Source organism: Ursus arctos, unplaced genomic scaffold (assembly GCF_023065955.2).
Source record: "Ursus arctos isolate Adak ecotype North America unplaced genomic scaffold, UrsArc2.0 scaffold_2, whole genome shotgun sequence".
In the NCBI taxonomy this organism is placed as follows: Eukaryota; Metazoa; Chordata; class Mammalia; order Carnivora; family Ursidae; genus Ursus; species Ursus arctos.
Window position 1 is genome coordinate 66,094,528 of NW_026622874.1, and position 22,034 is coordinate 66,116,561.

The 22,034-nt window shown below is 57.8% G+C and overlaps 1 protein-coding gene across 3 annotated transcripts in view; it reads right to left on the reverse strand.

Annotated features, from left to right (window-relative positions):
• AXIN1 (axin 1) overlaps window positions 1-22,034 on the reverse strand; it is a 58,317-nt gene that overhangs the window by 2,734 nt on the left and 33,549 nt on the right. For 2 of the 3 annotated variants that reach the window (XM_057315201.1, XM_044379059.3), the window contains exons 3-9: window positions 19,107-19,247; window positions 16,074-16,170; window positions 10,193-10,330; window positions 5,714-6,243; window positions 4,777-4,947; window positions 2,246-2,491; window positions 176-283 (exon numbers count right to left, since the gene is read on the reverse strand). In XM_057315201.1, coding sequence (XP_057171184.1) covers window positions 176-283; window positions 2,246-2,491; window positions 4,777-4,947; window positions 5,714-6,243; window positions 10,193-10,330; window positions 16,074-16,170; window positions 19,107-19,247 — 1,431 coding nt within the window. The remainder of the gene's footprint in view (window positions 1-175; window positions 284-2,245; window positions 2,492-4,776; window positions 4,948-5,713; window positions 6,244-10,192; window positions 10,331-16,073; window positions 16,171-19,106; window positions 19,248-22,034) is intronic. The other variant, XM_057315202.1, reaches the window with a different exon arrangement.

Consider the following 22,034-nt stretch of genomic DNA (forward strand, 5'->3'; position numbering starts at 1 on the left):
TGTCACACAAGGACGGCCCGCGTCTCCTTCCATGGAGACAGAAAGCTTGAGCCCAGCCCCGTCTCTTCCAGTGCGGCGCCCCAAATCCTGTCCTGGGAGCGGCGGCTCCACCGCGGGACCTGGCCCACGCGCAGTCTGGGTAAGCGGTACCGGGACCCGCGGGGGGCGCACGTACTCTGTCTCGGAGAGCTCCAAGTCCGACACGGCCGGCACCACGCTCAGCACAGGTGTGCACGCTGGCCTGACGCAGGAGCGCCCCCGCTGGATGACCTCCTGCACATACCTAGGGAACAACCACGTCAGTGAGCCGCAGGTGCTGGGGCAGGGCCTCCGCCAAGGCTCCGAGGTGACAGTGGGGCCACAGACCGGCAGACGGAGCAGGGGCCCCCGAGAGGGTCCGTCACCACCAAACAAGGCTGCTACTGTGTGAGGCAGGCAACACCAAACCACAGGACTGGAATATCAAGGGCTCCTTCGGGCTCAGTCAGGAGACAGACGCTGCTTCCATTACTCAGAGTTCCCAGACTCCTCACTGCACGACAGACAAGCCGGGACCACACTCGGGAACCACCGATCTGCGGCGCTAGGGTCTTGTCACTTCATCCACACTGAGAAGGGCCTTCTGGAGAGGGCTGGCCTCTGGCCTCCCCCGTGTGGCGCAGCTCTTCCTCGTCCGCGCTCCGATGCCGCTCCGTCCCCAGCAGCCGGGGAGGCCTGTCCCGGGGCCGGCTGCCCAGCAGCAGCTCTCCACACGGCTGTCTGCCCCAGGCGTGATGCTGTGCAGCCCTGACAGTGACTTCTCTTCTGCCAGCCTTGGGGGGGTCACCCCACAAGGGGCTCGGCGAGGGCCCAGCACCCCACTGCTGCCTCTGGACCTTCACCCGTGTCTGTAGCCATTTACCAAAGGCCTACACACCCTGGACCGATGACACGTGCAGGTGCCAACCACCGGCCAACACCCCATCAGGAGGCTCACAGCCCAAAACACGCATCCCCGACGGGCCTGTGTGGTGTGTCTGGCGAGCAAGGGCCCGTGCAGGGCCCGCTGGGTGCTGGCAGGAAGACCAGACGCGAGCCAGGCATGGCCAGAGCATGGCAGGACCACGGTGCCACAAAGCCCGTGCAGAAGGTCTGTGCAGAGAGAGGACTTCCTACCCACATGTCCCAGTGCCTTCTCAGATGGCCCCCCCTGCTCCCCTGTCTGCCTCCAGGGCACAGGCCCCGTCAGACCAAGAGGCATCCCCACCACCAGCGCAGGCATCCTGTGCCAGGCTGGCTCCCTGGTTCTCTGCTGACAGGATCACAGGGTGTGGGACGGGCCATAAACGTGGTTACCTTCAATGACCAGGGGACACACTCAGGCTTCAGGCTCTGCCCAATGAGACAGGCACGGACACCAGCCTCCCAAGAGCTGGACAGCCTCACACACACAGAGGCTGCTGGGAGTGACGACCAGCGATCCCAGACTGGACAAGGGGCACTGGCGACATCTGAGGAGAATAGGGCCACCGTGTGGCCATGCTTCCCAGGCCCCGGGTGGGAAATGCAGATTTCCAGGCCCCTCACAGAGACCCTGATCCGTCGGGGAAAAGTCACCTCAAGGCCCAGCTGAACGGGTAGGGAAACGACATTGTGGCCTCGAGAGAAGACCCGCTATCACAAAGGGTGCCCCTGGGTTTGTCTGAGGCCGCATCAGCAGTGGGTCAGGCCTCTCTGGCCCCACTCAGCAAGGGGGTCCGCAGCAAGGGGGACTCTGGCACTTGGGCTCCGTCCAGGAGAAGACGTTTACATCTGCATGTACTTCAGCAGTGCTGACCGTCCTACCTGCAGATGGCACCGTTTACGGCTCCCTTCCTGGGCTGCAAGCAGGGGCAGCTTGGAAACCCCAGGACCCCGTGCTGAGCTCAGCCTGACTGCAACCTCTAGCTGTTCCGTGCCGCGATGGACGCTGCAGACTCCCGCCAAGAGACGGGATGAGCGTACGCTCACAGAATAGAACGGGCTCCCTCTCTGGCCCCAGAAGGACGTAATGACCACACGCCCTCCCAGACCCTGTCACAAAGCAGGGCTGCTTGCCATGCCCCGGGCAGCTCTCAGTGGAAAGAAGAAACCAGGACTGCCAGTGGGTGGCCAGCACGGCTCTGCGGGGGCCTCAGGCCTGGGAAACCTCAGCCCAAAGCAGCACCATGGCACCCGGAGCGGCCCCAGCAGGGGGCACGGCCTGCTCTCCCTGCTGCCCCCATACCTCTGCTTTGAGGGTAACTTGCTGGCTCTCTTCTCCTCCTCCTCCAGACGCCTGCGGGCCTCCTCCAGCTGGGTCAGTGGGTTGGGGGCCGGGTTGGGTGGCATGGTGGGGTCTTGAATGAAGAGGTGGGAGGGCTGGACGGAGTTCCGGAGCTGAGCACTGACCCAAGGGTGCACGGTCCCAGGACGCTCGACAGACAAGGGCCTGGAGCTCTCGTGCGTCTGCTGCTTCTTGGTGCCGGAAGACCTTTGGGAGCAAGAGAATAAGGTGTGGCATCACCTGAAACCCTGGCCACGGGCAGGTGCTGGGAACGACCAAGCACGGCACTGACCCTCCCGTACCACACGACACACACGGTCCTTTGTGGCACACTTACTCTGTAATTTTTAAAAAATATTTATGTGAGAGACAGAGAGAGCGCGAGCGGCGGGAGGGGCAGAGGGAACCTCAAGCAGATCCCCCGCCAACTTCGGGGCTCGATCTCACGACCCTGAGACCATGACCTGAGCCACCCAGGCGCTCCTTTGGTCATGTATTTTTAATAACTTTATTGAAATATAAATCCTATGCTATGCAGACTTCTTTTAAAGAAAAGTTTTTAGTGTTTTTAAAGAACATTTTATACCAAAATAAATGCTCTTTGTGAGAAACCTGAAATATACAGAAAACTCAAAGAAAAACAGAAACAATCCAAAACATCACAGTCTAGAAGTACCCACTCTCATTATGTTGGTGTATTCTCTTCCCTGTTAAAAACACTCAGTAGCGTAGCCCTGGACTTTCCCTCAGTGCGACAGCAGACCTGCGCTGCTGTTACTAAACCCAGGAAATGCGCAGTTATGCCTCTGCTCAGGCCCTGAACCAACTCCAGTGAGAACATCAGCCTCTTCTAGTCATGGCTGGAGCCCTTGGAAAGGCGGGGCTTAGCGCAAGGAGCGAACCCCAAGAAGAGGGCCCCTGGGGAGGGGGTAGGTCAGTGCCCTTATGACCCGAGAACTGCCCAAGGCAAGACACCCCAGGGGAAGGTGAAGAGCCCACAACAAGACACAAGGAGACCTCCACTCTGGGGCACAACCCCCACCCCCTCCCTGCCCCCCCCACCCCATCCCCTCCCCAGTCCCCCACCTACTCCCTGCATCCATCTGTACCCAACCTCCCCTCCCCAGCTTCCTCCCAAACCCCATCCCCTCCCATCTCCCCACAACCCCTCATCTCTCCACCGTATCCCTTCCAACCCATCTCCCCTCACCCCTCCTCCCACCCCACCCCCTTGTCCCATCTCCTGGCCACACCACGTCCTCCTTCCCCCTGCCCCATGCCTCCACCCCCCCACCTGCTTTACGAGAGAACAACAAAAGCAGAGGCACACGGCCCCCCAGCTCTAGAGAGGCCAGAGGGACCTCGTGGGGTTACTGAAACACCATCATTTAAAATGGCCGGTCCTGGGGCACCTGGGTGGCACAGCGGTTAAGCGCTTGCCTTCGGCTCAGGGCGTGATCCCGGCATTCTGGGATCGAGCCCCACATCAGGCTCCTCTGCTATGAGCCTGCTTCTTCCTCTCCCACTCCCCCTGCTTGTGTTCCCTCTCTCGCTAGCTGTCTCTATCTCTGTCAAATAAATAAATAAAAAAAATCTTTAAAAAAAAAAAAAAAATAAAAAAAATAAAATAAAATGGCCGGTCCTGACAGCTAGCTTCCGACCAGAGACTGCTTCCAGACATGCCCCTTACTCTTCAACCACAGAAACCCTCCATCTGCGGTAGGAGGAGCGGCCAGAACAGAGCCATTCCTTGTGAAACCCCAAGAAGAAAGAAACAGAGAAACCAACAATCCACCCCCACCCCAACCAGAACAAGAGAGGAGCTCTGGAGAGACCCCTAACGCAGGACAGGTTTTGTGACTGCTTGTTCCCACGGCCACGTGGAGACCAGACACGGGGACCCAGAGGGGCGCGGCGCCACCCCATCTCACCTGCCCCTACCCCCACCCCACATACTCCACCCTCCCCAACCAGGCCCAAGATGGAAGGTCAGAGAAGCCCACCCACCAACCGGCAGATCCACCAGCCGCAGGGCCCAGGCCACTATTCTGCATGTGACGTGACGTGTCTCCAGGCCAGGGCTGTGTCTGAGCCCCAGCCCCCGCTGGTCACCCCACGATGGACGGACCCATGTGGGGCAGCAAGGGCTTGTCTGGAGGCCTGGCTCCGCACCCTCCAGAGCAGCCTCTGGCCGTGTGGGGGCAATACGGAGCTCAGACGGCCAGGGACGACCAGCTGCAAAACCAGCCGGCTTCTCCTGCGGGCTCTGTCTGGAGTGACGGGCAGGTACCGGCCTAACTTCCCCAGTAACTTAGGTCACTGTCACGTGGAGGCATCACCACCCCAGAAATAACTGCATGAGAGCAGCCCCGTGATAGCAGGGCCCCGCCCTGGCGGGTGGGGCGCAGCAAGAGGAGCTCGGACAGAGGCGCGGTGACCGGAGACCGCTCTCAGCAGCGGGCGTCCCTGCCCAGGACGCTGGCGCCTCTTACCCGTGGCCAGCCTTGCGGTGCCGGCTGATCTCCTTCTCCCCCTCCATGATCCACTGCAGGATCTTCTGGTTCTTCTCCGTGTCTTCCGACGGGCCTGGCACCTCGGTGCCAGCGTTCTTCCCCGACTCAGTCTTCTTGGCATTTCTTCTAGAGGCAGTGCCAGCCTTCCCGCTGCAAGAGCAAGAGCGGGGAGTTGGCTGCTGACGTGACCCGGCCTGACACTGGGCAGCTCCGACAAAGTTGTGTCCTCGTGGGCTCTGCCTCAATGCTGGGAGGCTGTCGGGGTTTGTTTGGTGGGACGTGAAGGAAGGTGTCCAGGCGGCACCACCATCTGTCCTTCACCCACCTGGTGGTGGCAGCCCCAGGACCCAGTCACTCCTCGCCCAGACGCCTCCCTCTGAAACAGGTGGGTCTTTACCGAAGCACCTCCCAGGCTGGAGCCCTGGGCGGTCAGCACCCCCGGGCAGGGCCCAACACCCACGCCTGGCGCCTGGACCCTGCAGCGGACTGTGGTTCAATGACTTTGATTCTTTAAGATTATTGTTCTGAAGATCTGAGAGAGAGCCGGTGCGAACTAGCGCCCGCACACACGCGTCGGAGGAGCAGAGGTAAAGGGACAGAGGGAGGGAGAGAAGCAGACGTCCCACCAAGTGTGGCGGCGCCAACAGGGGCCCCATGTCACGACCCTGAGCTCACGACCTGAGCCGAAGCCAAGAGTCAGACGCTCAACCGGCTGAGCCGCCCGGGCCCCCTGTGGCTGAACGACTTCTCAAGGGGAATCCTGGCCTACAAAACCAGAACAGAACCAGGGGAGAAGCAGCTTCTCATGTGACCTTCCTCATGGGGAAGACACACATGGCCCCTGCTGACACAGGATCAGAGACAAAGGAACCACAGCCCCCATCCCAAAGCAAACCTCAGGCTGTCGGACACTCACCTGTGGGCCAGGCTGTCGCTGGCATTGGGGGCGGCACCCATGCTCTCCGAGTGGCTGCGGGGCTTGGCTGCGTGGCTGTGCAGCTCTGGGCCCCAGGCAAAGCCGCCCTGCCCTCGGCGGGCAGCCTCAGCATCGGCCTGCTCCTTGGGCCTGGCAGCACTGTGGTGACTGTGGTGGTGGCCGTGCCTGTGGAGGTGCAGGCCAGCTGTGTCCAGCTTCGCCCCCGACTTGGGTGCATGCTTACCGTGCCCAGAGGGCATGCCCCCCAGCACCCCCACGATCTTGGGCACGTGCGCACTGTCGGGGGAACGGTGGCCGGGCCCCGGTGACTGACAGCCAGGCGTCCTCATGACCCGCTGCACGTGCTCATCCAGGATGCTCTCGGGGTTCTCCTCGTGTGCGTCCCGCAGCGCCATGCAGCCCACGTCTGCATAGCGGGGTGGGAAGTGGTGCCAGGCAGGGGCCAAAGGCAGCTTATGACTGGCCCCGGGAGGGCCGGAGGGCAGGTCACCATCCTCGCCTTCTTCCTCCTGCAGGACAAGGCCGCGAGTGAGCTCCTGGCACTGGCCGTGTCACAGAAACCTCACACCTGGGGTCACAAAGACATAAGCCTGGCAGCACTGCCCGGGGTGTCAGGAGCCCCGAGCCCAGGATGAAGTGGGGCAGATGGGGCACCGGAGGCACCGCTGATTTGACCCCAGGATGACGGGAGGGCTCCCCGCCCCCACCCGGCCGCAAGCACAGGGCTCCGCAAAGCGGAGCTGTGCTCACCCGCGAACGCGCACGTGGCCACCACGCACCAGCACTTCAAGAGTCACCACGCCAGCCTAAGTCCTGCTCATGGAGAACCCTCCACACTGAGCTTTCTTTCACGTTTCCCAATAAAGACACTTGTACCTTTTCAGCTGATTTTCCTATTCCTCAATCTTTAAAAAAAAATTTTATGTATTTAAGCCATCTCTACTCCCAGTGTGGGGCTCAAACCCACAGCCGCGAGACCAAGAGTCATACGCTCCTCTGGCTGAGCCAGCCGGGCACCCCTCCTATTCCTCAATTTTATAGCCGTTTTTCCATTATATTTTCAAAGGGAATACTGCCCTTGCACAGAAGAGCTCCCGTTTTCTGCTTAATTATCTTGCTATGTGTTTCTTGGTAAATTCTCACATTGAACTAGCTGATTTTCATTTGTCCAACAGTCCACAGAACCACATCTATGAACATCGCATCAGTCTGAGTCCAAAAGATCCATCTCGTGTTGACTTTCTCAACTTGCTGAATTGTCAAACCAGAATAATGTTGAGTAAATTTGGTAATAACCAAAAAGAACGGGGTAGCTACCCCCACACTCTAGGGCAAACAAACCTCAAAAACTTTGCCACAAAACCTCCCACTTAATGGGAAGGTATCTATGTGTCACTAGCATGGCAGTCAGCAGCAGACAGGTCAGTCCTGCTCAGGGTGCAGGTGTCGCACCGGAGGACAGAGGGATGGGCACGTGGATGGGTGGACGGTGAGCGTGCCCCTCACGGGCACAGACTGGGACCCTGGGCACAGACTGGGCACCCCACCCCATGTCTCCGTCCGCCTTGCCCTCCCCAGGGCACTGAAAGTGACCCCCAAAGGCAGCAGTGAGCAAGGGGGCCTCTCTCAATCCCCAGGGGGCGGGGGCTGGCAGACACTGAGATCCAGTCTATCTCAGTGGCTCTGCATATGGAGGAAATCAATTCTAGGGTTTTGAAATGTTACAGGCTTAACTGAATTGTCTAGCTAATAGTTTTCACTTTCTTCTTTGTTCTTATTTTCCAAATTTTACAATAAAAATAAGTTATTTAAAAACATGTAGCTATTCTTCCTAAAAAGACAAATTTATGGCACATTTATATAGGCTACAAAATCACACAAGACAGGGAATCTCACGTCCGCGTGGATTCCCTGTACGCAGGTAATTAAATTTCATTTTCTCCTGGGTTTCTGTGTTTAAATACACAGGATGACAGATGAGACTGCGCGGCCAGCGGTGGGGCCGTGGGCCGCCCCGAGGACCGAGGGGCACCTGTGGGAACAACGCGGCTGCAGCGGCAGAGCCCGGCATCGCCGCCAGAGGCCACGGCAGGCCCCACACGGGGCCGCGCACCTGAGCTGAGGCCACATGCCTGCCCGCGAGCTCTGGAACTGACAGGCCAGAAACACGAGGGGCTGTGGGTGTGAACACGCTCTGTGAGGTCACGGGCACCGTGTCGTCCTGGGGCCAGGTGCTGCCCCTCTATGAGGACCACAGGAGACTCCGACTGAGCCGTGAGAACGGCGCATGGAGTACCCACAGCGAAGCTGCCTCTCGAACGTGCCCCGCGAACGCTGACCTGCCAGGACCACGGGCACACAGAGCCGCTGAGCCCAGACGGGAAACCTGACACACGGACGAAAGCTTGACGGACCCTTCCTCCCTCAAGGGTCACGAAACGTCACGTTCTTTTATTTCACGAGCATATTTGTTCTAAGGGTGGCTGACTGAGGCTCGCGGAGGGGAGAGGCAGAGTCACTGCGCCGGCTGTGTCACCTGTTACATCCTTCCCGTGACTCTGCTCCTGACAGTCCCTCCCGTCACTCACTAAGGCCTCCGTGCTGGAAGCCAGCAGTCAGCACACGCAGACCCTCGGGCCGGCACCTGCACTGCGGCGCCCCGGTCACGACGAGGGCAAGGACGGGATGCCGGCAACACTCATGCACGTGTCCCTGCACAGGTCCTTAGACACGTTCGCACACAGACTCCCTCTCAGAGAGCACCGCCGTCAGGCCGATCGCCTCAGTGACCACACCTGCCTTCCTGGTACCCGCCACGAATCCCAGGTTCCGATACGCTACTTGAAATCTGAAACCCTTGGGGGGGCGGGGAGGCCCCTTGTTTCAAAGTTGGGTGTCACATGCGGGAGCTCCAGAAGCCCGGACGGCAGCTGCAGGGCACAGCCGTGTGCGCGGAACCGCCAAGTGTGACCGTGGGCAGTGGCCCGGGCCCACCCTCAGGGTAGCGTCTCTAGCCTTCGAGTGCACACGACCCACCTGGGAAAGCGTGCAAAGTGGAGGACAGCAGGCCCCTCCCGAGGGTCTGACAAGAGTCTGCGGAGGGCTCAGGTGTGTACTGTAAATATGAATGTCAGGCAGAGAAATAATTCCTTTAAGCACCATCACGTTTAGTTTCAGGTACTGGGCATAAAATATTGAAAAAAGAACAGAAGACACCCACTTAGTGGTGACCATTTCTTCTTTTTTCTTTTTCTTAAACTCTACCCTCAACATGGGTCTCGAACTCATGACCCTGAGATCAAAAGTCACACGCTCCTCTGACTGAGCCAGCTGGGCGCCCCCAGTGGTGGCCACTCGTAATGTCCGCAGGGACATGTTAAGAGAAAAGCAAAGGCGTGACTCCAGGGACTCAGGGCCCACGGCTCCAGGAGGACAGGCGGCAGCGGCCTCGAGGATCGACAACCGCGTAAGGTGTGGGGAGCCTGGAAGGGCCTCACTCGAGGAGCCTGCTTGTTATCAGTGTCTCAGCACAGAAGCCCCTGAATGCGTGTGGAAGGGAATCTCGCAGGACGACACGCAGGGACGACAAAGGCAGAGTCTCTTTGGCAGTTACAGGCAGAAAAGTACTAAAGCAAATAAAACACAAGTCACACGAAACTCCCTATTCAGCACTCTGTCAAGTGAGGCCACAGGTCAGAAAACAACATACACAGAAGTCTATGTCCGAACCTAAAGCCTTTCTGCGTTCTGAGATGACAAGTCGGAGCCACCAGCCTTTCCCACCAAGGACAGGCTCCACTCTGCACGCACACGTGGCGCGGGACTGGGCCCATGTCCACGACAGGCCTCCATCGACCAGCACTCGGGGAAAAGCTCAGTTCCACGCGCCGAGGGGGCCTAGAGAACATGAGATGGGGCCAGCAAGGCAGATGGGAGGACCGGCCCTGAGAGCCTGCAGCAGCGAGGGGAGGGGAGCGCGGACAGGGACTGACTGCAAAGAGAGGCCAGGCCAGTCTGCATGCATGTCGAGTGCCACGAGTGCCCTCCGGGAGCTGAGTCGATGCTGCCCCGGCGTGGCCACCACCTGGGGGCGACAGCTGGGCATGGTCTCAGCCCACTTCTCAACTGTCTTCCCACAAGGTGGAAAAGGAAGCCCAGCTTGCACAGGGCCAAGAAGTACAGGCTGCTCCAGGCCTTGGCTTGGAGGGCCCCCCGCCACAGGCACCTCCTCTTTCAGAGACAGCGATGTCTGGGCATGTGCCAGGGCCGGGGGTTGGGGGGTGTTCAGAGGGGCAGGTGTCACAGGAGAGCAGCCAGACACCAGGACAGGGTCAGCATGCTGGGAGACCCTGGAGAGAGCTCCTTGGGCCTGGAGCTGTCCTCAACTCCACCGTACTGTACTAAGATAACTCAGAAATGGAGACGTGGTATGGCCTTCCTCAGAAGGGGCCCACTCACCATCCGGACGCGTTTCAGCCGCTCCTCCAGCTTCTCCTCGGCCTCCCGTGTCCGCTGAATGGCCTCCAGGCGGTGGATGAGCTCCGCAGCGAACTTCTGGGGCTCCACACGGATCTCCTTTGGCATTCGGTAAGTGCGCTACAAGGAGACGCCGCTCATTAGCGAGCCACTCCCATGCCAAGATGGCCCGCAAGCGCTTGCTGTGTGACAAGCAGCAGCCTGCGAAACCTGCATCTTATCCTGAAGCAAGCGTTTGTGCTTTCTCCCTTTCGCTTGGTGTCAACCCCCTCACTGCCCCCTTTTCTTGTTGGACTAAAGCTGTCCTTCACCCAGAGCTGACCTGGGAGGGGGAACAGAGCTCTGGCAACACTTCAGCCTCATGAGCAGAGAACGGGAGGCTTGGAGCAGGCAGGAGCCGGGTTAGGTCCGGGTCAGCTCGGGGTTAGGTCATTACGGAGCGGCTGGCAGGGTCCCGCTAGTAGGAGGTTCTGGTGTCCTAAGCCCAGGTGTGCCCTTCGCCTCGGCCCCCCAGCCCACCCCAGAGAAGTGCCTCTAACACAACTGGCCAGGCCAATCCCCAGTGAGGCCTGGCAACGGGGAAGGGAGGGCTGCAAAGACCACGCGAGAGGGAGGGGCTGAGCCCAGGGGCCCCAGCGGGGTACAGCCCGCAGGACCGTCCTGCACAGCAGGGGACAGTAGCCCCTGGCGTGTAGGTGCCGCAGCTCAGGACGGGAGACACAAAACTCAGGACACAGGAAAATATCAGGGGAAACAGAAGGACCTTCCTTTTCAGAAGACACAACTCCGCAGCGCAGTTTACAGGAATACACGATACACCATTTCTGAGGTGTGACCTTACCTTGAAATAATTTCAAATTGAAAGAAGTTGTAAGAATAGCACAAACAACTCCTGTCTACCCTTCACCCAGATTCCCTAACCGCTGCTATCTGCCGATTACTGTCATTCCCTCACAAAGACAGAACCATAAGCACACACGTGCACACGTGTACGCACAGACGCACGTGCACACGTGTGCACAGACACACACGCACTTTTTTGACCGTCCAGTGGTGCCTAACGCCGGACAGGAGTTTGTCCCGGAGGCGAGGAGGCCAGACCCAAGGGCAACCGGGGCTGTGCAGAGTTCCCAGAAGAGCCTGGGCAGTTGGGACGGCTAAAGAGGCTGAGGCTCTGAAGGCATCTTCGTGGACAGGACACTCACACAGACAAGGGAGGCCCAGAGGCCAGTGGGGTCGGGCGGGGAGTGCTGGCTTCTCCGGGTACCGCGCCAAGCACAGAATGCCGGGACCCAAACGGGACTGAGAGCTGAAGGCCAGAGGTCCAGATGGCGAGAGCTTCGCGGTCCTGACCACATGAAGCTACACGCAGGCCACGGGCGGAGTGAAGAGTTCCAACAAGACGGAACCACACGCATGTGGAGTGACACCGGCGAGAGGACATGTGGGAGGCTCGGCTCCATGGCAGATGCACGCCCCCGAGCCCGTGTGTTCTGGAAAAGAGCCTCTAGGCTGCACAGTTATGCTTCTGAAAGTAGCAAACTGCCGAAGTTACAAATCCCAGGTCCGGACACGAACCACCTCCCAGCCGCGGAGGAACAGGGGTCACAAAGGGAAAAGTTGCAGTCATTAAACCTGGGGACTTCGGGGCGTGAAAACGGCCCCTCCCGCAGCCACAAGGAGCAGACATGACACACCTGCAGGGTCAGGGCCAGCACCTGTATGCCCCCAGCGCAGCCCCCGACGCACAGCCGCTCAGCCTGGCCCCGGGAGCCCTTGCAAGTCCACGCAGCACAGCAGGGTGAGGGCACGAGGGGCAGCCGTGGGCCGCGGTACCTGCGCCCGCCTCTGCCCACCTGTGAGTCTCTGACCCAATGACCAAACCAACACGCGCGGGCTCCCGGACCGGGCCGGAGTCACCCGCCGGGGAGACACACCTCAATCGCGGCTCTCCACAACCTCTGAGAAGACGGGGCCATCGTTTCCTGGTGTGTTAGGTAAGAAATGTCACCCTTCAAACTAAACGTCAGTTATCCGACCAGGAAAAATGGCTTTGTGCAGAGAAGCAAAGAAATGCAATTGAGGACAAGCAATCGATGGCAAAAATCATAGACTCCTCCCACAAACAAAGGAAAAGAGGTGATTTTACGGAGAAGGGGAGGAGGCTGGGAGGGGCTGCTGTGGATGCAAGTCCGCTGGGGAGAAGCAAGCGTCCAGGGCGATGGCGCTTCTCCTTGGCTGAGGTGCAGGCGTGGCGGGTGGTGTGGCAGATGCGAGCACACCCTCCCTGTAACTGCTGACCCTTCCCGCTCACGTCTGCACTTGACTGTTCCTGACGCCGGGCACAAGAGCTCCCCCTCCTGGCTTCCCGAGTCCACGTGGGCGACGCGTCTCCTCATTAGTTTCCATAGGAGTCCAGCAGGCCCAAGGCCAATGCAGCATGTACTCTCTTCCCCGGGAACTCCCGCCACGGTCACCAAACAACGTGCTGGTGTCTGCCCTGACCCTGCACGCCCAGGTGGGGACTCGAGGCTGCATCCAGGGCTCCCATGCACGGTGCCCACTGCAGGGGGCCAGGACACCCAGGCAGAGCCCCTGCTCCTGTGGCCTCCACCCCCGCCAGGCCCCTCTGCTGAACCATCAAATAAGAGATGGGGGCCGGGGCCCCCCAGAGGCCAAGAAGCTCCCCACACCACAGATAAGCACGTAATCAAGGGCTTCTTCTCCCACTGGACCAGAGACAAAGCCCAGCCAAGTGAGGAGGCCACTGACCTCTGGCTCCCTGTCTGCATTAACCGCCTGGCCATGCCCAGTCCACTCCAGCCATGGTCTGTTCCCGTGAATGAGTGAAGAGCTCCAAGACCAGGGCTCGTTAAACCTTCCCCAGAAGGCAACCACGGCTCGAGGTCACCCGCTTCTCTCAGGAACACACCAGACCTCCTGCTTTCGCTGGATGGTTCCCCAGGGCCAGCCACCCTGTAGGGCTTGGGCAACTGACGCAGGAAGCCTGTGAGCCCACAGCACTGTCCACACTGCACAGTAAGGCCAGGCTCTCGCTGCCATGCCACTGACTTTCTCGGCTCTATCTTCATGCTGACTTGCCTAGGATCTTTCAGGACCTGAGGACTCCTCGCTTTCCTCGATTCTGGAACATTACCCCAAGGACACCTCTCACTCTTGAGTCTTCCTGATTCTCTTCGTGCTGCATTCTGAGAAGTCTTTCCAGGTCTGTATTGTTTATTTTGAGAGGCGCCTGGGTGGCTCAGTTGGTTAAACATCTGACTTCAGCTCAGGTCATGATCCTGGGGTCCTGGGATTGAACCCTGTGTGTCGGGCTCCCTGCTCAGCAGGCAGTCGGCTTCTCCCTCTCCCTCTGCTCGCACATGCACTCTCCTTCTCTCTAAAAAAAAAATAAATCTTAAAAAAAAGAAAGAAAGGGGGCGCCTGGGTGGCACAGCGGTTAAACGTCTGCCTTCGGCTCAGGGCGTGATCCTGGCGTTATGGGATCGAGCCCCACATCAGGCTCCTCTGCTATGAGCCTGCTTCTTCCTCTCCCACTCCTCCTGCTTGTGTTCCCTCTCTTGCTGGCTGTCTCTATCTCTGTCAGATAAATAAATAAAATCTTTAAAAAAAAAAAAAGGAAGGAAGGAAGGAAGGAAGGAAGGAAGGAAGGAAAGAAAGAAAGAAAGAAAGAAAGAAAGAAAGAAAGAAAGAAAGAAAGAGAAAGAAAGAAAAAGAAAAAGAAAAAGAAAAAGAAAAAGAAAAAGAAAAAGAGGAAGGAAGGAAGGAAGGAAGGGCGGGCCCTGGGTGGCTTAGTAGTTGGGCATCTGCCTTTGGCCCAGGGAGTGATCCCGGGGTTATGGGATCGAGCCCCACATCGGGCTCCTCTGCTGGGAGCCTGCTTCTTCCTCTCCCACTCCCCCTACCTGTGTTCCCTCTCTCGCTGGCTGTCTGTCTCTCTGTCAAATGAAAGAAAGGAGAGGAGAGGAGAGGAGAGGAGAGGAGAGGAGAGGAGAGGAGAGGAGAGGAGAGGAGAGGAGAGGAGAGGAAAAGAAAAGAGAAAAGAAAAGAAAAGAAAAGAAAACAAAAGAAAAGAGGAAAGAGAGCTGCTGCACAGAAGTTGTAAGAACGCCATTCCCGAATACTCTGAGAGTGAGCTACCTATTTGATGTCCCATCAGCAGGCATTTGTTGGCAGGTGTCCTACACGGGAGGGTTTTCTGAGGCAGCACCCCAGACCCTAAGGCCACGAGGGCCCCACACTGCTTTTCCTCCTGCCCCACTGAGGCCTGTGGTGCTCAGCAGGGCTGTATCCCTGCACTCCTGTCTCCCCTGGACTCTCATGACCCGGTGACTTCTACAATTCTGAAGCCAGTTCTTGTGCACAACGGCCCTTAAGTTGGGCCGTGTCCTGGTGACATCCCTAGCAAAAGGCCCCTGGGGGGCGCCAGGCCCTCCTCTCTGTCCTGACGGGGGCGGCTCCGTCTGTCGCTTCTTCCCACGGTGAGCAAATACTTCCTGAGGGACGATCGGGGTTGGCATCAGTGTCCTGCTCCCCAGCACACGCTCCTTGTCTGTTGTGCTAGCAGAGACGCAGACTTCTCCTGCCCCACCATGAACGCGGACGCCCAGCTGAGCCAGGGGGAGGGAGCGCCTCTGCGTGGCTCCTGTGTCCACTCACTCCCTTCCTTTCGGGGACATGGGATGCCCCTTCTGCTTCCCCTGCTCACAGCCAGTTCTGAGTTTAAGTGTCCACTGAGCAGAGCTGAGAGACGCGGGCTGTACCACACAGTGAGGTGATGGCAGGCGCAGGCACCTGTCTGGGCTCAGGCCCAGGCTGCTCCAGACAGCAGGAGCCAGGCTGGCGCTCCCTGAGAGGGAGCCCCAAGCGGTCGCCGGCAGCACGCACACGCACCAGTGCACTCGCACACATACGCTCCCCACACACACACCGTCAGTGCCTAGTTGAGGCCACATGTGGGCCGTGCGGAGGGCTGGCTGGGAGGTGACAGAATGCTGGTAAGTAAGAGCACACCCACATCGTTTCTTCTCAACCGTCAACCATCACGATTCTTGTTTGAAAATTAAGTATCTGAAAGAGCTAGAAGACCAATGAGGAGCCTGACTACAGACGGGTCTGCAGTGACCCTGCAGAGCAAACCGCCCACGGGTGCTCACAGCCGCCAACGGGCTGGAGGCAACCGTAAGCTTTCCTTCTCTTTCCTGACAAGTTCTCCCGTTCAGACAGTGTGCCAAAATAAGGAAAGCTACTCCCTCCCTCACCCACAGGGGAACTCTGCGGGTGGAGACAGGCTGCCCAGCGCCCACAGTCAGGAGAACCAGTCACCTCACCGCGTTCACCCTAAGAGGCGAAGCAGAGGCGGCTTCCACAGAACTTGCTCACAGTAACTTGGGACTGGGGTCACTAAATGTCGCCGCCAGGCCTCCCGACGATGCAGCCACAGTCAGGAGGCCCGTGCAGGGGCCGGGCCGGGGCATCAAGCCAGTGATGGGCTCAGAGCCGCCCTCCCACCTCAAGGAGAAGCACCTCATTTAACAAGATGGGTGAGGACTGCCTGGCACGTGCTGCACCAGGCACTCCTTGCTCCTCTGAAGGGACTGTGCAGGCTGGACCTTTAAGCCGCCCGTGCGGCCCCCTCCAGCCTGCAGGGTGTGACCGCGTGCGACCACGTCCTGTGCCTGGATGTGAGCTGAACCCGCAGGAACCCAGGCAAGTGTCTTTCCCATTGCCCAGTGCCACAGCGGCCAGGTGCGGTAGGGAGAAGGGACGGGTACGGTCCAAGAGGGCTGGTGAGCCCCAACCTCACTGATGGGGAGGGGATGGCTATGCCGCGGGAACTTACAGGAATGTGAGGTAGAGGCACCCGCCCGTTGACCTGGACACTCTCCTGCATCTCCCGGCGGTGCTGCTTGCGGATCCTGTACGGTGGGATTCCATCCCTGTCCAGAAGACAGACAGCCCGGTGTGAGTGCACACACAACACTGCACGGCCTGCTTTCCACGGCTTCATAGCTAAGAATGGTTTCTCCTTTTTTTTTTTTTTTTAAAAGATTTATTTATTTAGGGGCGCCTGGGTGGCTCAGTAGGTTAAGCGTCTGCCTTGGGCTCAGGTCATGATCCTGGGACCCTGGGACCAAGCCCCACATCGGGCTCCCTGCTCAGCAGGAAGCCTGCTTCTCTCTCTGCCTGCAGCTCCTCCCCCCACCTGTGCTCTCTCTCTCTGTCAAATAAAGAAATAAAATCTTTAAAATAAATAGATAAAGCAAGCAAGCTACTCTGGGAAGCACAGTGGCTAACAGGAGCCCAAAGGCCATGACGATGCCCGCCAGAGCGGGATGCTGAGAGAGGGTGGCTTCTCTGGGTCCCTATCTCCTTGTCACGAAGGACTCTGAGGTGGCCTGCCGACTCTGACAGCTGGAAGGGATGAGGCTCTTGATCGTCTGGCTGTCGGAAGACGTGGACCTCCTTGGTCTGCAGTGGGTGCCGTCGAGATCTGAGTCCCCTGGCCTCCTTCCCCAGAGCGGCTCGAGCGGAAGGGGGTGGGGGCCGGGGGCCGGTGGGGGGATGGGGCTGGGGCACTGTCACAGCAGGGCTGCTCTTACTCGACAGCAGGGTTCACAAGTGCGGCCACAATGCTGATCTCACTTTAGTAAGTGTTGGGCAGTTGCCCATGGTACCAGCACATGGTGCCCAGCGTGCCCTGACCCACGTCCCGGGCAGCCCCCCCCCCCGCCAGCTCAGTGGCATTGTAGGCAGGCAGGAATGTCACGTTCTCCTCTTCAATCCCATGCCTCAGAGCCCCTGTCTAGCTGGAAAGGGTGCACTCTGGTTCAGGGCGAGGTGGAAAGCCTGGGACAGTCTGTCTCTCCTGTCACTGCCTTAGTATCCCTGGCTGTCAGGGCACCAGCTGGGTGTGCAGTGTTATTGGCTCAGCAGTCCGGCAGGGGCACTTAAGGGGCTCACCTGTCAAGGAACAGGTGAGTCAAATGCATTTGAAACATCTTTACATGGCCCTACAGTTTTGTTCAGGTGTCCTGAGCCATCAGACTGTTTGTTTCTCACATGCTTTGACCAGCACTTAAAAATTCCACAGGCCTCTGCAGATCGGACGCTGTCCTTGGACACCCACGTCCAAAGTCCAGTAAGCCACGCCACCGTTTTCACTGTGTGGTTGACGTGCTGAGGGCAGCTGCGCCCAGTAGAAATACTGCAGATGAAACACGCAATCCTACTTTTTGCCTCTGATACATATTCCGATATCTTAACATTCCGAATCGACTATTCCTACTTTCTGAGTCTTAGCGTAAACCAAGATGAATAGAATATTGGGAAAAAAATATTTTAAAATCTTTAGTTCTTTTCTTTAGCAAATACGTGTCCTTCTCTTAGAGAGAATTAAGAGACTTTTCAAGAAAAATTGTGCTGGCAAATTAATCTTCATTGTAGTAGCCAGTTTCAGGGAAGAGGAAACCGAATGCTACAAATGCCCATCCCAAGCTGTCAACTGCGCGTGTGGGTCGTGGCGGGTCCTGCTGAGACCACGGTCATTTCAAGTAAGAAGTTACTAAACACAGTCAACACTTTATCTTAAAGGTGTGACACAAAGGATGAGACGATCGAGAGAGACCCGTCTCCTGATGTCACCACCACGTGGTCGGTCACCAAAGAGAAAAAGAGAAGGTGTCCCAGACGTGCAGTGATGGGGGCTGGCTGCTGTGGCCCGGAAACGGCGCACGCTGGCCGTGACTGCACACCACGGGCATGGTCGGAGGAACACGTGGACACAGGCAAAGAAGAGGCACGAACTAGGCAAATGCTACAGGAAGCGGGACCACAGTTTTAAGACATGCTTCCTACGGAAAGACGGGTTTAGGAACCCTGTTCTTTCACATGAAGAAACAAGCTGGCTAGGGGAGAAACCCCTGGTGGCCGGCTGACAGCTGCCACTCCCACCCCCTGCAGTCCTGGGGTGGAGGTGGAGGGTGCCCCACACCTGCTCACTGTCCCCGCCAAAGGCTTCCTTCTGGCCCCAACGGTGGTGGAGAGCGCTGGGGTTCCGCCCCCAGCCGCACCCCCCTCCCCCACCTTGGCCAGGGACCTATCAGTGGCAGTCAGTTGACTGAAACTAGGGTAAATCTGGCATTCATGGCAGCCATGACCCCAGGTGACCTTGGCAGGCTGGTAGGCCCACGCCCTGATATAACCATAGAGTGTTTTACACCATCAAACTTTTGATGTGCATTTGGGTCCCAAAAAAGCCACCCGCCAAAAAGCAAAGTGGAGTGTCAGAAAATATGTACTTTCCCACAAAGGGAGGGCTTCCCTGGAGAGCACAATGGAAGAATAAGGTCCACTGTGGCCACTGAAGGACGCTGAGGTTCCTGGTGGCTCCAGACAGCTGCCGAGGCCTCTCGGACACATGCAGCCCCAGCAGCTATCCCTCAGTCCTCCGGGCACTGGGGCCGGCACAGAACCGGCCGTACCAGCTCCCCTCTGGCTCCCGTCGTCCCATCTCCTACGCAGAGTATGTGACAGGGACTAGATCTGGAACAGTGACAGGAGGGCACTGACAAAGAGGGACCCCTGCACAGCAAATATCCTTGGTGGGGAGGGCTGGGGGGAGCGCCACTGCCGCCGCCCGCTCTGCTCAGCCACCCATCTTTAAAGTAAGTCCCCCCCAACGGTCTTCCCGTCCTTCCAAGGTCCCAGCAGCCTTGGCCTCAGAGGGAAGCAGCTACTGTAAACTCAGCGTGTGGAACGATCCTTCGGGCAGTGCAGCCTGTCTGTGCACCAGCTGGGGGGCCACACAACGTTTCCGGGAAGACAAAGCCCCCACTGGGAATGGCCCAGGATGCACTGAGGGGAGGGGACTCACACGCTGCTGTCGGTGAGGGACAGGCTGTCCGCGTCGCTGGACAGGCTCTGCTGCTCGCTGTCGTTGGCACTGGTGGCCGGGGCGAGGGCGTAGCCGGAGCTGACATAGTAGGGGTTGACAGGCTCCCGCCAGGACCCGCACCTGTGAAGAGGGAGCAAACATCAGCGGCAGCCCAGCAGCACGTCACGCTTGCCCACTTTGTCACTGAGACGTCCTGATTCATGAACCACGCACGCAAACCCTCTGGAAGAGACAGCACAGAGGGCCAGTGTCTCCGTCCTGCCTGCGGCCCGCTGCTTTCCCCAGACGGATCGCTGAAGCCCTGGGCGTCTTCCAGAGCTTTCCTGTGCATTTAGACAGCCACCCGAGTGAGCACACAGGCCACCATCTGGATTTGCGTTTCTACGCACCTAACTGCAACGGGACACGCTGCCCTGCTTGTCTTCTCAAGAGCGCTGTGTGCAGGCTTATTTGCTGCAAAGGAAGCCCCACCTCACAGGGAGCAGCACCAACACCGGAGCCCACGACCTCACGTGCTTCCTGCAAGCGTGCATGGACACCGGAGGTCCAGGCGGCCAGGACTCTCGTGCACACGTCCGAGAACGGTCACGGGACGGAAGGTGCGAGACAGGAGGGGGAAAGGATGTCACGCTGCCTTCTGGTCACTTGCTTCACCTTTCAGGCACTGGGACCACACACAGGTTCGCCAGCACATGCCACCGGGTTTCAGTCTGTGTCTCCCCGAGATGACAGGGAGGCCGTTCGCGCACCACTTACGTCCTGTCCTCTGTCAGTCACCTGCTCACACCTTTCGTCTATTTTCCACTGGGATGTTAGGAGCTTCCCAGAGTCTACCGAAGCCTTTAAATATTCTTACTATTAACTTCTAGCTACATATGCGAAAAATACTTTCTCCCTAAATGTTACTTTTCTAACTTTGTTTAGATTGATTTTGGTCACATAAAGGTTTTCATTTCTATGAAATCAGACTGACCAATCTTTTCCTTCATAGATTTTTTTGTATCTTAGTAGGCAGGCCTTTCTCATTCCAAGATTAAAAATACATTCTTTTATTTTTCTTCAAATGCTCCAATAGTTTGGTGTTTTTTTTTTTTAATTTAGAACTTTACCTAAAATCGTGGGTGTATAAATCCACCTCATTCCCTTGCGTCAAAATAGAGAGTCGGCTGCTAGCACCCTCGACGCCAGTCTTCGTCATCCCTCCATGCGCCTCCTTCTGCAGGCTGCGCTCGTCCTGTCTACGCGCCACCCCGCCCCCACCGCCACGTCACCACAGCGTGCTCCAACGCCGCCTCCTCTCTCCAAGACTGTCCTCGCGTAGCGACACATAGGTCGTAGGCCAAGGGACAAACGACAGAAGGTTCCCTGATGCCTACGGCACGATGGGGGCTCGGCAAGCCTTCCCGGTGGGTGGGGTACCCATGTCAAGTGCTCAGTGATTTGTACACTAGGCCCGGGACACAGTCCCTCCTTGAGCTCCAGCCTCAGTTCTGATAACAGGACCCAAACGCTTGTCACACGTGTGAACAACAGCCAGCACCAAGGGTGGGGGACCTGGGGTGTCAGCCCAACCCTCAGACGCCAGTACCCTCAATGCAGAAGGAGGGGAGACGAGACTGCTTCTAAGCTGACAGAAGCCCTTGTGGACGACTGTCACCCGACTGAAAGAACTTTCTGGAAGCCCCAATTCTAACCATGCACACAACGAGAAAAGACGCTTAAACACGACTCGGGACCAGGCACCTCAGTATCCTGAACACCCATCACGCAGGATGTGCAGGGCTGGGCCGGGTCAGGCACCGCAGCTGGGAGAGAGGCCCAACGCTCCCGGGGCGTCTGAGCATCCACGGTCTTGGGGGAAGCAGACCAGAAGAGTGCTAGCCACGTGGTCCTCCCATTCCAGCCAGTGAGGCCACAGGGGTGGCCAGCGACACAGACCCATAACTTACCCACCAGCTCCACGTCCCCAAGCCAGAGAGGATCCAGTCACAGTCCCACAGCACCCACGCTCTTCCTGATCCACCCACCGCAGCCTGACACCTCCCTGGGGCCACAAACAAGTTCCAGCCAAAGGACGGCCAAGGCAGGGTCGCGAAGGCTCTTAGGAACAGAGTCTGTCCAAAGGCTTGCAGGAAGGGTGGGAATGTGCACAGTGACACGGACGGCCGGGCCCTGGTCCCATGTTTGTTTACACCTCCTCGTCCAGATTAAGATGACATGAACCTGACAAAACAAAGTGAGCTGCAATATCACACAATTTCATTTTTATTTTATTTTTACTTTATTTTTTAAAGTAAGCTCTAGTCCCAACGTGGGGCTTGAACTCACGACCTGGAGATCAAGAGTCGCTCACTCTACCAACGGAGCCAGCCAGGTGCCCGCATCATAAAATATTATTTTTAAATGACACTGTTATTCCTCTTCCGTACTTGAAAAAATAAAACCAGCAACACTGTCACCATAAAAACCACTACTGAAATTCTGATCCCAGGCTAAGTGCTAAATAAACTGCTTTTTCGTTTCCCTGTTTCATCTAAAAAACATTAAACTTTGGTAACTTTCTATAAATACCCGTTTGGTCAAACGAGAAAAAAATCTTCAAATTAAAGAGAAAAAAGGACCCTGGCAGGAAAGCCCCAGCCCACAGACCATGCTGGGAAGGGCAGAGGCCCGGAGCCCCGCACCTGCCCACACTGGCCTCTGCCCTTCCCCCACGCGGCAGGAACCAGGTCCAGCAGGACTTCCACTTTCCTCCCCAGACAGGTCCCGGCGTGCCTTTCACATGGATAAAGAGAGTCCATCTTTGGGGCTCCCGGCTGGCATGCGACTCCTGACCTCAGCGTGGTGAGTTCAAACTCCACATTGGGTATAGAGATTACTTAAATAAATAAAACTTTAAAAAATAAA